At 41.0% G+C, this 12,542-nt stretch overlaps 1 protein-coding gene across 3 annotated transcripts; it reads left to right on the top strand.

The window, feature by feature from the left end:
* The first annotated feature begins 1,499 nt into the window (after positions 1-1,499).
* On the top strand, positions 1,500-9,207 carry ACP5 (acid phosphatase 5, tartrate resistant). Of its 3 annotated transcripts, XM_075206713.1 has the most exons (6): positions 1,501-1,787; positions 3,636-3,668; positions 4,215-4,494; positions 6,403-6,530; positions 7,362-7,707; positions 8,229-9,207. In XM_075206713.1, the coding sequence occupies exons 3-6, from the start codon at positions 4,222-4,224 to the stop codon at positions 8,466-8,468; spliced, it is 987 nt and encodes a 328-aa protein (XP_075062814.1). In that variant the 5' UTR covers positions 1,501-1,787; positions 3,636-3,668; positions 4,215-4,221; the 3' UTR covers positions 8,469-9,207. The 3 variants fall into 3 exon arrangements, with proteins under 3 accessions (XP_075062816.1, XP_075062814.1, XP_075062815.1); XM_075206715.1 differs by lacking the exon at positions 3,636-3,668 and having other exon boundaries at positions 1,500-1,787; XM_075206714.1 differs by lacking the exons at positions 1,501-1,787; positions 3,636-3,668 and adding an exon at positions 3,681-3,763.
* Positions 9,208-12,542: the final 3,335 nt, after the last annotated feature.

Below are 12,542 nucleotides of genomic sequence, written 5' to 3'. Positions count from 1 at the left end.
GTGAATATAAATAGGATGCCAATATAGATGTAAAGGGTTACATAACACAGGTGCTTTACACAAGTGTAATGGTCTGCAACCAGACAGGTACAATACACATGTATACAAAACACAAAAAACATTCTAGTACAATACATGGACACTGTAATAGAATTAAGCCATTCTGGCATACGCATATTTTGCTCTGCAAAAGAATGTGTATTGTATGGATAATAAGGTGGTACAGGGACCTAATTAAGAAGGCAGATATAGTAAATACACATAAAAACATTGTTTTGGTATAACACTACACTTTATTAAACTGGCTGCCATATGCTATATGCATCAATGCAATAGACTACTACTATTGCTATTCCCTTACAATCATCTAATTAACATTCAATGATGTGCAGACACCACACCACATGGGACAAGTACAGGCATCTGAAATTTACATACACCCGACCCCCCCAACAGAGCCCCAGCTCCAGGAGGTATCGGAGGATTATCGTGGATCTCCTCTGGTCTACAAGCTTTCAAGCGTTCTCTGAAAACCCACCTCTTCAGACAAGCTTATAATATTCCTCAACCAGCCTCTTAACCTCACTACATTACCCTATTACCACTCATTATACAACTACCCCTTGACCAACATTGTTGTGTGACAGGATCATTTAGCTTATAAATCACTTTTACCTTTGCAGTCTGGCTGGGTCGACTGCAAATGTAGACTTAACCTCATTTGTCAAACTCCCATTGTCCCATAGATTGTAAGCTTGCGAGCAGGGCCTTCTCACCTCTTTGTCTGTTTTACCCAGTTTGTTTATTAGTTTACTATGTTTGGCCCCAATTGTAAAGCGCTACGGAATATGTTGGCGCTATATAAATAAATGATGATGATGATAAATTTAAACACACTACACGCTGGGAAAGGTGATTGGAACAAAAATATTGAACAGTATGACCAACTGAGGCGACAATCGACTGTTTGGGAAGACTTTCGACCATCTCACTACACACACTGACCCGACTTTCGAACGAGCAGTTGTACGTAGGCTGGATGAGGCGATTATTGGACGAAAAACCTGTAGTTTGTACCCAGCTTAAGTACTCAAATCTAACACCATCCTGTAATACAAAACCACATACCATATACAATAGAAAGAAATTCCATAAAATTTTACCAAAAATAAATATTGTCATCTAGGTGAATATTAAAGTAGATGTATTATATAAATAAACATATATAAAGTACAAGATTTATTGAGCATACATATCTGCTATTAAGTAGTCTAGTTTTCTTTTAGAAAGTTTTCTTTTCATTGCTTTTTTTCCCTACCTTATAAAATATTCTGATTTTTGTACATTTTTTTTATAAGGTTAACTTGTGTTTCTGCATGTTTTCAGACTGATGGTCACACCTAATTAGCAGCAAGGCAGTGGCGTTTCCTGTATGCATGGCTACACTGCAGCTTTATAACAGTGTGAATAATGGACAGAAACTAACAGACACTCTGCACCCTGTTATCCAGCACCCCCCACTGTGGACTAATCCCCTTATGTTCTTTGGTCAGCAAGTTTGAAGTTAGTTTGGGACAATTGACCTTACTCAGCAGCTTTGTTGTGTGTATGGGTGTCAGAGTAGGGAGGAAGCTGTGGTGTGTGTGTGTGTGTCTTCCTGCCTTGAGTGATAAGATTGAGTAATTGGAGACAGGAGGGTGAGGGGTGAGGTGTTGTGCCGGGTTTAAACAGGGTAAAGGCCTTCCTGTGAATACTCAGAATAGAGGAGCCTGTCTGCTGGGTGCAAGGTAAGAATACTGCTGGCTAACACCCCCTTTTGTACAGGGTTATACACTTGTGCTGGCTGGAGATAGCTAAATATGGCTTTTATATGTCTGTTGTATAGTAATATGTACTACTAGTAGTATCTTGTGTTTAATTATTGGGCTACATAGGTTCATCACTGTACTGGCTAGACAGCTATATCTTCATTATGTAGGTGCAGTTTGTTTAGATCAGAGAGGAGGAAACCTATGGTCCTCCAGCTAATGTAGAACTACAAGTTCCAGCATGACTGATATAAGTTGCCAGAGTCTGCTTTTGATAATGGTCATAAGGCCATACAAGCAGGAGGTCTAATGTAACCTTTGTTGGGTTATTCCTAATTGTACAGCATGTTTTGTAAATAAGTGTACAAGGCGTTGTGTGAGGATATGTAATGTAATGTACCCAGAGGAACTTCCTCTCTCTCTTACACAAATACTGTTAGGTGTGCTCTATAGAGAGCACATTTGGTGGGACTCTCCTGAGCTGTATACAAATGCACACAACCCCCACCACAAACAAACATAACAATAGTGTGCACTGGGAACATACACCCCCCACCTCTCTTACACATTCACTGCAACATCCACTTCTTACAACATGGCACGAAAATGCCTAATATACCATGTCAATACTGATATTATAGGAAACTTTTTTTTTAGATTTTGTACCTTTTTTTATGTCAGATATTCACCCCTGTAGACAATACCACTTTCACCCTTTCCATATATATTTTACTTATACACTGACACTTGCTGTGGAACTACTGGTCCCAGCCTCTGGCTTATGGGGCATGCTGGGACTTGTAGTTTGTACTGTGGCTGAAGAACCACAGGTCAACTATGTCTGCTCCAAAACATTGCTACACTCTACACAGCAGGGGTATCCTTATGGGTACATAAAGGACATTGTGTTTCAGTAAATCCAGCTACAGATTTGTACCTGAACAAACCGTGTTGTGATGTAAGGGGTGCAAATATCATTTTATTTTTATTTATTTTTGCATGCTGGGAAATACTGGCTGCTTTTGCATGTAGCGCACAAATAATGAGCATTTTTTTTTATTTTTACATTGCAGATTAGATGTGAGCTAGAACATTTCCCCCCTCTAAATCTGTCCACATATTTTTAATTCAACATGGTTTTACCAAGGTGCAAAATTGCACTTCTAGGTCATTTTCCTGCTGACTGTAAATAAGACTGAACGTCACAAGGCAGTGTTTGTAAACCTGCCTGATAAGAAGTCATGTGATCTGGTGTGATGTGATAGAATAACAACAATTCAAGTTGCTTAACAGCGTCTTAGTTCCCAATGACCATAAAACACAATAGACCCAAAAGAGGGAGAATTGGGATGGGGGAGGGGGGTAACTTGGGCCCTAAATGGGTGATTCTGCTATTTTCTCATATTAATTAATGACTGAATGTAAAATACAAGTTACTTTACATTAAGGATATACAGGTGTGCGATCTTAGATCCAAAAAGCTTGGGAATATTTTTGGTTTTGCCCACCTACCTCCATAGCTTTTAGCATCATGCCTAAACTATACTAAAATACATAAACAAAATAAAGATACGATATATATAATAAAGCTATATCATGGGAATTCCTGGGACTTCCCTGATGAGGATTTTTTTCAATTATATGGAGTCTCATGCCTAAAATTACATAAAAAATTCCCTTGCCTTTGCCCACATTGATAGTCCCCTCCTCATTAAATAGTTTAGCAGTGCTCCTCACAGTGACTACAGGAGGAGAGTATGTATCTGTGTGTATGACATTATTGCTGAACTGCAGTAATTTATTCACTTTTTATTTTCTGGTTTTCAGAGTATTCTGGATAACGGTTGTCCAGATACCTGGGTACGTATCTCTATCATCAACATGAGGGTGATTTTTCAGTTAATAAATTACAAGATTAAAGCTAAGAGGAATTCATCAAAGCAAGTGAAAATATGGTCGGTATATCCCTAACTAAGATATGTGTGCAGTAGGTGTAGAACATAAATAATAAAATAGCGCTGTTGCAAAATGTAATTGTATATGTTTTATTACACATATATGGTTTTTAGAGCATTCTGGTTATTGGGTCTGAATACAACATACCACACATACACCAATTACATTCAGAAATATACATAATTGATGTTGTCCAGGAAGAATGTGTTTAGAATTTGTCGGGGAACGTAGAATGTTGGTGCATATTTTGGAGTGTCCGTAAACTTGACCAACACTGCCAGCATAGACTGTTTTAAAGTGTTGTCAATCTCTTTCCACGTGGATTAAACCGACCGGCATTGGTCTACTGCTTGTCCAAGTTCCTAAGGAAGGTGTGGATGCTGCTGCTTGTCCAACTTGCCTAACCTGCTTTATTCACACCTGAATCTAATTAAACTGTCTCTCACCCAGGTCCTAAATGGAGAAGGTTATCGTTCTGTTGACCGTCATCTTGTTGGTGCCAGGGAAGACCCTCTGCCACCCCGTTACAGACGCTGTGCCCTCTCTTCGCTTTGCAGTGATTGGCGACTGGGGCGGTCTGCCCCTTCCTCCTTACAACACCAAGCAGGAGACTTTAGTCGCAGCTCAGCTGGGCCAAACGGTGTCTCATTGGGGGGCCGACTTCATTGTGTCCGTTGGAGACAACTTCTACTATGACGGAGTAATGAGTGTAACGGATCTCAGGATTGAGGTGACGAAACAAATCTATTCTGTACTTGTAGAAACTGTGTGTGATTAGAAAAGGTCATAATATCTCCAAATATAATACACAGAGCCTCATCTATGAACCAGAAAAACTTGCAGAGGCAGTATATTTAATTTTGCACGCATTTATCTGCCTCGCACTTACTTGGATGCACAACCACATTCCGAAGTTTTAGAATCGCCACAGGCAGGCGGATTGCGGGTTCTGACCTCAGGGAGGAAATAGTCTTTGCAAAGTACAGCCTGCTATCTAGCTAGGACCATCCCTTACTTCTACTCCATGTCTTCACTTCGGTGGTAATCGTTTTCACGATTACCACCATGCCGTCAACGAGGAATCCTACACTTAGGGCTAGATTTACTAAGCTGCGGGTTTGAAAAGGTGGGGATGTTGCCTATAGCAACCAATCAGATTTTAGCTTTCATTACTTTAGTACTTTCTACAAAATGACAGCTGGAATCTGATTGGTTGCTATAGGCAACATCCCCACTTTTTCAAACCCGCAGCTTAGTAAATCTAGCTCTTAAACTCCGAAGCTGCGAAAAAACGATTGAAATATAAGCAGTCTGCTTATATTTCAATCGCTTTTTCGCAGCTTCGGAGTTTAAGTGTAGGATTCCTCGGTGTCGGAATCTTCCACACCGCAAAATCGTACCCAACCCCTTCACTTGATCATGAGGCTGGTTTTGATTACATTACCATTGTAAATTTGAATGTGTTTTGTTTAGGGATGTGCACCGGCCACTTTTGGTGTCTCGTGTTTTGTGTTTTGGATTCGGATTTGCTTGAGGTTTTGGGTTCGGATTTGTTTCGCAAAACACCTGACGAAAGGTTTTGGTTCGGATTTAAGGTTTTGGATTCGGATTTATTTTGAAAAAAAACATAAAAAGTGCTAAAAAACAGTTTTGTGTTTTTTTGTTTTTTTTCACTCCTACGCTATTATTAACCTCAATAACAATCATTTCCACTAATTTCCAGTCTATTCTGAACACCTCACAATATTGTTTTTAGGCCAAAAGGTTGCACCGAGGTAGCTTGAGCACATAATGCCAAAAAAAGAGGTACAAGATGGAATTGTTCTGGGCCCTCCCTCCCACCCCTCGCGAGATTCGATGCGAGACTTGGACGACAGAGCCTCGTTTTCAATTTTTTTTGCCCGCCGGAAATATCCGAACAGTGCTCGGATCCCGTTCGGATCCGCACTGTTCGGGTGGGCTCGGATTAGCGGCATCTGAGCCCGCTCATCTCTAGTCGAAACTATGTTAATCAACGCTGAAGTATACTGGGCCCAATTTTATAGCTGGAAAAGCCATGTTGCATATTTATGCTGGTAAACGTAAAATGTGAGGACAGATTTGGAGTTGGAAGGGGGGCACGTCTTAGCTCAACTCTAAATTGTAGCATTGAAATAAAGCTGCCCATTATCTGTTATTACAATATATATATGTTGTTTTTTTTTTTTATTTATTTCTATGTAATCTAAGAAATCCATTCCCAAAACCACAAATTATTGCTGGGATAACTCTGTTTATTAAAATTACCTTTCTTAAATCCTTTTTTACCACTTTTTTTTCTACTGATCTATGTAAAGAGGACATGTCACTTCCGGTGAGTCCTATTGTTAAGAACAGGCTATTCAGAGCCTGTAGCAACAAAAAAATAAAATGTACCTTTTCGCTTGGAAAAGGGTCAGATAGTAATTTCGCTCAGTATGTTGGCGCCCACGATTAGCTTGCTAGGTAAGTAGGTAAATCTGCTGAACCTGATGAGACGTGGACAATGCAGGTGATGGGGTGTGTTTTATTTTTCTTAGTCCTCTATAAGGCATTTTAGAAAGAAATCTCCAGGATACATTTTGATTAACCGCCTTTGCGACTCCCATCTTTTGTCCAGGAGACATTTGAGTCTGTGTTCAGGGCGCCCTCCTTACGCAATGTTCCGTGGTACATTGTCGCTGGGAACCACGACCACAATGGGAATATCACGGCTCAGATGGCTTACTCCAACGTCTCCTCCCGCTGGTAATGCCAACAACACTGTTCATTTGTTTTGTTTTTTTCATTTTCCTAAAATTATTACTATTTTGGAGAAGTTCAGACAGGATTTAATTTTGTGCTAATTACAACCATACTTGTTTACTCTCAGACAACTCTTAAATGTTGTGTAGTTCTCCTGGAACCCCAGGAGGGCAGACCTGTCTCCCATATCCCTTCCTAGTGAAGTGGACAGGAAGGGGTCTTCAATGATGTGATTTGTGGCACTAAGCCCCCTTCCCTTGTCGCCCCGCCTCTGGGATCTCCTGGATGGGAGATTCTTAAAGTTGATAAGTGTGATTACAACATTTCTCTAATATGTCTCTTTGGTGTTCAAAAGTCACGTTAGTTACCGAAAGAGACAGTTTCTCTTTTTTTTTTTTTTTTTTTTTTAAATAAAAACTTCTCCAACACACAGTGGAGGCAGCCATTTTGGGGGTGGAGTCAATATTCATAAGAATGCAGCCTATAAATTTAGAGAACCAATGACTTCACCACGGCAAAAATTGCCTCAGTGATCGTACTTGTGTATAGTGAACTGATGGCCATGAGAATGCAGCCTATTATTTCAGCTCAAAATGGCTGCCTCCACTGCTTGTGCACGACAAATGCACCTTAACGTCACAGTGCCTAGATACACTAGTTTATCTCTTTATCTTGGTGAAGAAAGCGGTCCGTTGATTTGCAGAAAAATAAGTTTTTCTATGTGTGTGTTTTTTGTTTTGTTGTTTATAAAGTTGTTGTTTATTCAAAGGTTCACAAAGCAGATATATAAACATTAGACCAATATAAATGTTTTAATGACTGACTTTTCTTCAGGAAATTCCCAGATCTGTACTATGACCTGTCCTTCACCATCCCGAGCACCAATGTGTCCGTGCGGCTGGTCCTCCTGGACACCGTGGTCTTGTGCGGAAATTCTGATGATTCACTAGGGGAACAACCCACCGGAGCGACAAATGCAAAACTGGCCAATCAGCAGCTGGAGTGGCTGACGGAGAAGCTGCAGAGCGCCAAGGAGGAATACTTACTGGTGGTCGGACATTACCCAGTGTGGTCGGTAGCAGAGCATGGTCCCACCCACTGCCTTCTACATCATGTGGAGCCCTTGCTTAGGAAGCACAAGGTGACGGCCTACATGTGCGGACATGACCACAACATGCAGGTAAGTGGTCCCACTGCCCACGACACCCTATCATTATACTGATGACCCTTCTATGGTGCCCATAAATATTGTGATCTGGTTGTCCTGGAAGAGCAGGATCTGTGAGCAGTTTGGCTACATATGTGTATTGACAAACTGCCCAGATTTGTTTGTTCCATTCCTATGTTCACCAAAGTGTAGTTTAGGGACAATTTATTGTTCCCATAAAGCTGACTCTACCCTATCCCATCCCTACTGTAGGCTTTGTTCCGTCTCATTGTCCCTAGTCAGGCTTTGAATACCCAGTGGGGAAAGTATTGTCTCAAATTGCCATCTAACTGGCCTTTCCTAGAAGCCACTTTTTCCAATAAGAACTTGCTTATTTGCATACTGTCAGTGAAGTTGCAGCTTTAAACTTTCACCCTTTTGTTTTTAGTGAGGTTTGCAGGATTGGAGACACGTCTTAAAAAAATAATGTTGTGACTTTAGTATACCGTTTCTAGACGACAATCTCACGGTCACCTTTACTCCTATTACCCTAGTATCTGCAGGATGACAGTGGCATCGGGTATGTGCTGAGCGGGGCAGGAAATTTCATGGAGAATTCCCGGAAACACGAGAAACACGTTCCCGCAGGCTACCTACGTTTTTTCCAAGGTGATGAGGAGACTATGGGAAGCTTTGCCTATGTGCAGATTACCCCTAAGGAAATGAATATAACCTATATACAGTCTGGGGGCAAAAGTACCTTCCACACCACCCTCTATCCACGTCGGCTATAACGTCTACTGCTGCATAGCCACCTCTGGTGTCTTAAAATAATGGCAGATGTGTTCCGTTAATCCTTGATGCATGCTTCATTGACATGAAGACCATGGGGTATATGTACTAAACTGCGGGTTTGAAAAAGTGGAGATGTTGCCTATAGCAACCAATCAGATTCTAGCTATCATTTTATAGAATGCACTAAATAAATGAAAACTAGAATCTGATTGGTTGCCATAGACAACATCTCTACTTTTTCAAACCCGCAGTATAGTAAATCTAGCCCCATGACCCTGATTCTTATATCTAATAGATCACAAACTGACGATTTTAAGGTAATAATATTTAAGATCATACTATTAAATGGGAACAAATCATTAGTCTATGGAATGTTTGTTTGTGAACTTTACTGTTTGTTTTACAATTTTAATAATGTAACTGTCACAGGATTATAGAGCAGGAACTAAAGAATTTTAAGAAAATTGTTTTTCAAAACCATGCACATATTCTAGTTCTTGCTTCATATGATGTGCAGATGTATGAAATGTCAATGTTAATTATTATTTTTGTTCCCCCACCCTCCTCAAATTTGTGGTTTTTGAATGTATAAATCTGGTGTCTTCAGAATCATGTTCCCAAAAATGTTTTGTTTTGTCTTTTTTATTCCTCCTTTGTTTACAATGAGATTTGAAATTTGTGTGTCAATTTGTATCTTTTTTTAATTGTACATATATATTAAATATTTTCAGTAATTTATGACTTGTCTCTTTTGTTACATTTTTAGTTACAAAACGCCAACATATCCTGTAGCCCTATAGAGAAGTTACTAAACACTTGTTTACAGTAGAGGTGTAACTTGTAACCAGTCCAATGGTTTTTAAATATGAGCAATATTATCTTTTTGTAAGGCGCCAGAATAGGTCAGCAGCAGCGTACATGAAACTTACAGTACATAGACCGCAACGATTCATAGTACATTACATAATACAGTATTCAACTAAACATAATACCAGACATCTACTAATTGACAGATTACAACAGACAACTTGTTCACGCAGATAAAGTTATTTACAGAATAGTGAGTGTGATGGTAATGTGCAATGTGATGTAGGCCTGGGATCAAGAAACAACTTAAACACTGTGGATATTCAAAGTATAACTTATCTGTATAAACACATAAAAAATCTCACAAAAACCTTTAAGATCCTAATCATTGATTGATATCAAGTAGTGGTATCACTGTTTTTGTGAGATTTTTTTTATGTGTTTATACAATTAAATTATACTTTGAATATCCACAGGGCTTAAATTGTTTATTATGACTTGAGATATCATTGCATCTTTTTGCTTTTCTGTTGTATGGTTTTGAGGATGCAGACCTCGTGCATTGGCATCTCTTGATCACTATCATATTTAGCGCAAAGAGAATTTTGTTTTTTACTGGGCTCAAGAAAACAGGGCTAGGGAAGCAGGCCTAGAGAAGTACAGGGGGTGGTCGAATAGTAGAAGGAGGACACAAGGAAAGAGGGTCCCTGCTGATTGCTGAGAGCTTACATCCTAAGGGGGAAACACAAGTAGGGTGGCATCGAGTGATGGCGTGGAGGTGCGAGTAGAGGCAGAGGAGTTAGGAGGAGAGCCGATAGGCTGGAATAAAGAATTGAGTTTTAAGAACACGCTTGAAGCATTGATGGGAAGAGGTTAATCTGATGGGGCATAGAAGATCATGTCACAGGAGAGGAGCAGCCCAGGAGGAGAGTGGGAATCGGTGAGGTCATTGGCAGAGTGAAGAGGGTGGGAAGCATTATGGTTAGAGATAAGCTGGGAGATGTAGGGGGAGGTGGGAAGGAGATTGGCTGAAAGATTTGTAGGTGAGGATAAGAAGATTAAATTTACTTTCGTAGGCCAGGGGGAGCTGTGGCAGAGATAGAGCAGTGGGAGAGAGAATTAAGGCGGATGGCGCTATTGAAGAATGACTGAATGGCAGCACTTGGCTCGGCCAGAGATGAGGAGCTTACGGTAAACAAGCTGAGAGATTACAAGGGAGTGAGCTGTGCAAAATGAATAGGTAGGCGTGTTTATGCTAAATAATAAGCGTGCCTTAATTGTGTGGTGTGTGCTTCAGCTCTAGAATATTAAGGGCCCAAGTGGCCTTTCATAGACCCAGCATGAGTCCATAAACGCAGGACCACCCTTCAGACAGATATAAGGCCGTAGAATATAAGTGCGTAATGAAATGCAGGTAGGCGGTACCAAGGAAGCTACGACAAAATCTAGGAATGTAGATGTATATCTCTGATCAAGCAAATAGCAGCAATATTTCAGCAGGAGACTATAGCCCCCCAGAGAAAAGGTAGCTTCATCCTGCGGGTTATTAAAGAACTTGGTATAGAGGTGATCTTCCACTCTAAGCCTGGCAGGATATACAATATCTGGGGAAGAGATAGCGCAAGGATGCACTATGGGAAGAAGGCAAGCCGGTTGGGGCACTGTGATGGTCTGGGCAATGTTCTGCTGCGAGACCTTAGGTCCTGACACTCATGTGGATGTTACTGTGACATATATCGCCTATCTAAACATTGCTGCAGACCAAGTACACCCCTTCATGGCAACGGTATTCCCTGACGGCAGAGGCCTCTTTCAAGCAGGTTAAAGCGCCCTGCCACACTACAAAAAGTATTTCGTAATGGTTTGAGGAACATGAGAGAGTTCCAGGATTTGACTTGGCCCCCAAATCCCCCAGATCTCAATCCCATCTGGAAAATTTGTGGGATGTGCTGAAAAAAACAAGTCAGAGCCACTTAAAGGATCTGCTGCTAACGTCTTCGTGCCAGATACCACAGGACACCTTTAGAGATCTTGTGGAGTCCATGCCTTAAAGGGTCAGAGTTCTTTTAGTGGCACGGGGGAGACCTACACAATATCAGGCAGGTGGTTTTAATGTTGTGGCTGATCGGTGTATATATAATAAGTTTTTATGCTTATATTTTCAAGAAAGACTGCACGCAAGATGTAACTTCATTTAAAATGTTTTGCATTCTTAATTGACATTCTAATTGTAACACTCATATATTATAAAACAGTTTCAGTAAAAAGAGCGTATTATACAAACTCAGCATGTTTTATTTACTCTTAATATAGATGGTAAAGCATAGTTGTTAATACATTACATTCATTGCTTGTTTCATAAAAATACAATTTAGTGTGTGCGTGGGTCTCAACTATTGTGTGGTGTGAGGGTGTGTGAGAATCAGTTTTACCTATTGTGAGGGTGTGTGATATATAAATGTAGGCAGCTTCACAGCAAAGAACCTGTTTTACAACTATTGTGTGACACGGCTGACCCAAACATGCCTAATATATAATAGAAAATGGACTATCTTCATCAGACTCCCAAAGCTTCACCTGCTGACCCATCTTGCAATAAGAGCCAGGGGTGGATCTAGTTGTTTTTTTTTAGGGGGAACGATTTAGTCCCCGCCCCCTTTTTGATAACTAAGGCTGCCTCTGGCTGCACACTATGTACAGGTCCGTTCGGCAGAGACAGGCTGGGAGAGTGTGCTGCCCGGTTGCTCTGATTGTGTTGAACACAATCAGAGCAGCCGGGCAGCACACTCTCCCTGCCTGTCTCTGCCGAACGGACCTGCACATAGTGTGCAGCCGCCGGCAGCAAGCCCCTGCTAGGATCACCCCCTGAATCCGCCACTGATGAGAGCTGGGGCCATGCACTAAGCTTGGCAGGGTATAAAGCAAAGGATGAGAGCTGGGGCCAACAGGGTGTATAGCTGAGAAAAGGTCATAAGTCTCCTAAGGTAGGAAGGAACTGGGGGCTGCAGAAGTCTCAGAGGGTTCCCTGTTGTCTATCACTGATTTACCTAAACCATGTATCTGGATTTCTTTCTGTCCATAAAGTAACCTGCCATTACTGACCACGCTGGTGTCACCTTACATCAAAAACTCGCTGACTGCAAAAGCTGTTGTAGGAGTATAGTGATGTCACCACCATGTTCCTTCACCGGCCTCTGGAACCGATTCTTTGTAAATGGTACAGCTGCTGCAGCACCCCTTTGCTAGTGAATGACTGATTCCTCCTC

This window comes from Mixophyes fleayi, chromosome 4 (assembly GCF_038048845.1).
Source record: "Mixophyes fleayi isolate aMixFle1 chromosome 4, aMixFle1.hap1, whole genome shotgun sequence".
Taxonomy (NCBI): domain Eukaryota; kingdom Metazoa; phylum Chordata; class Amphibia; order Anura; family Limnodynastidae; genus Mixophyes; species Mixophyes fleayi.
The sequence above is the reverse complement of the archived record's forward strand: the minus strand, read 5'-3'. Positions and strand labels throughout refer to the sequence as shown.

Bases quoted from the DNA above. Each gene is read 5' to 3' on its own strand.
- ACP5 (XM_075206715.1), top strand. From the start codon at position 4,222: ATGGAGAAGGTTATCGTTCTGTTGACCGTCATCTTGTTGGTGCCAGGG. The intron at 4,495-6,402 runs GTGACGAAACAA...TCTTTTGTCCAG, and splicing joins TAACGGATCTCAGGATTGAG to GAGACATTTGAGTCTGTGTT. The intron at 6,531-7,361 runs GTAATGCCAACA...ACTTTTCTTCAG, and splicing joins TCCAACGTCTCCTCCCGCTG to GAAATTCCCAGATCTGTACT.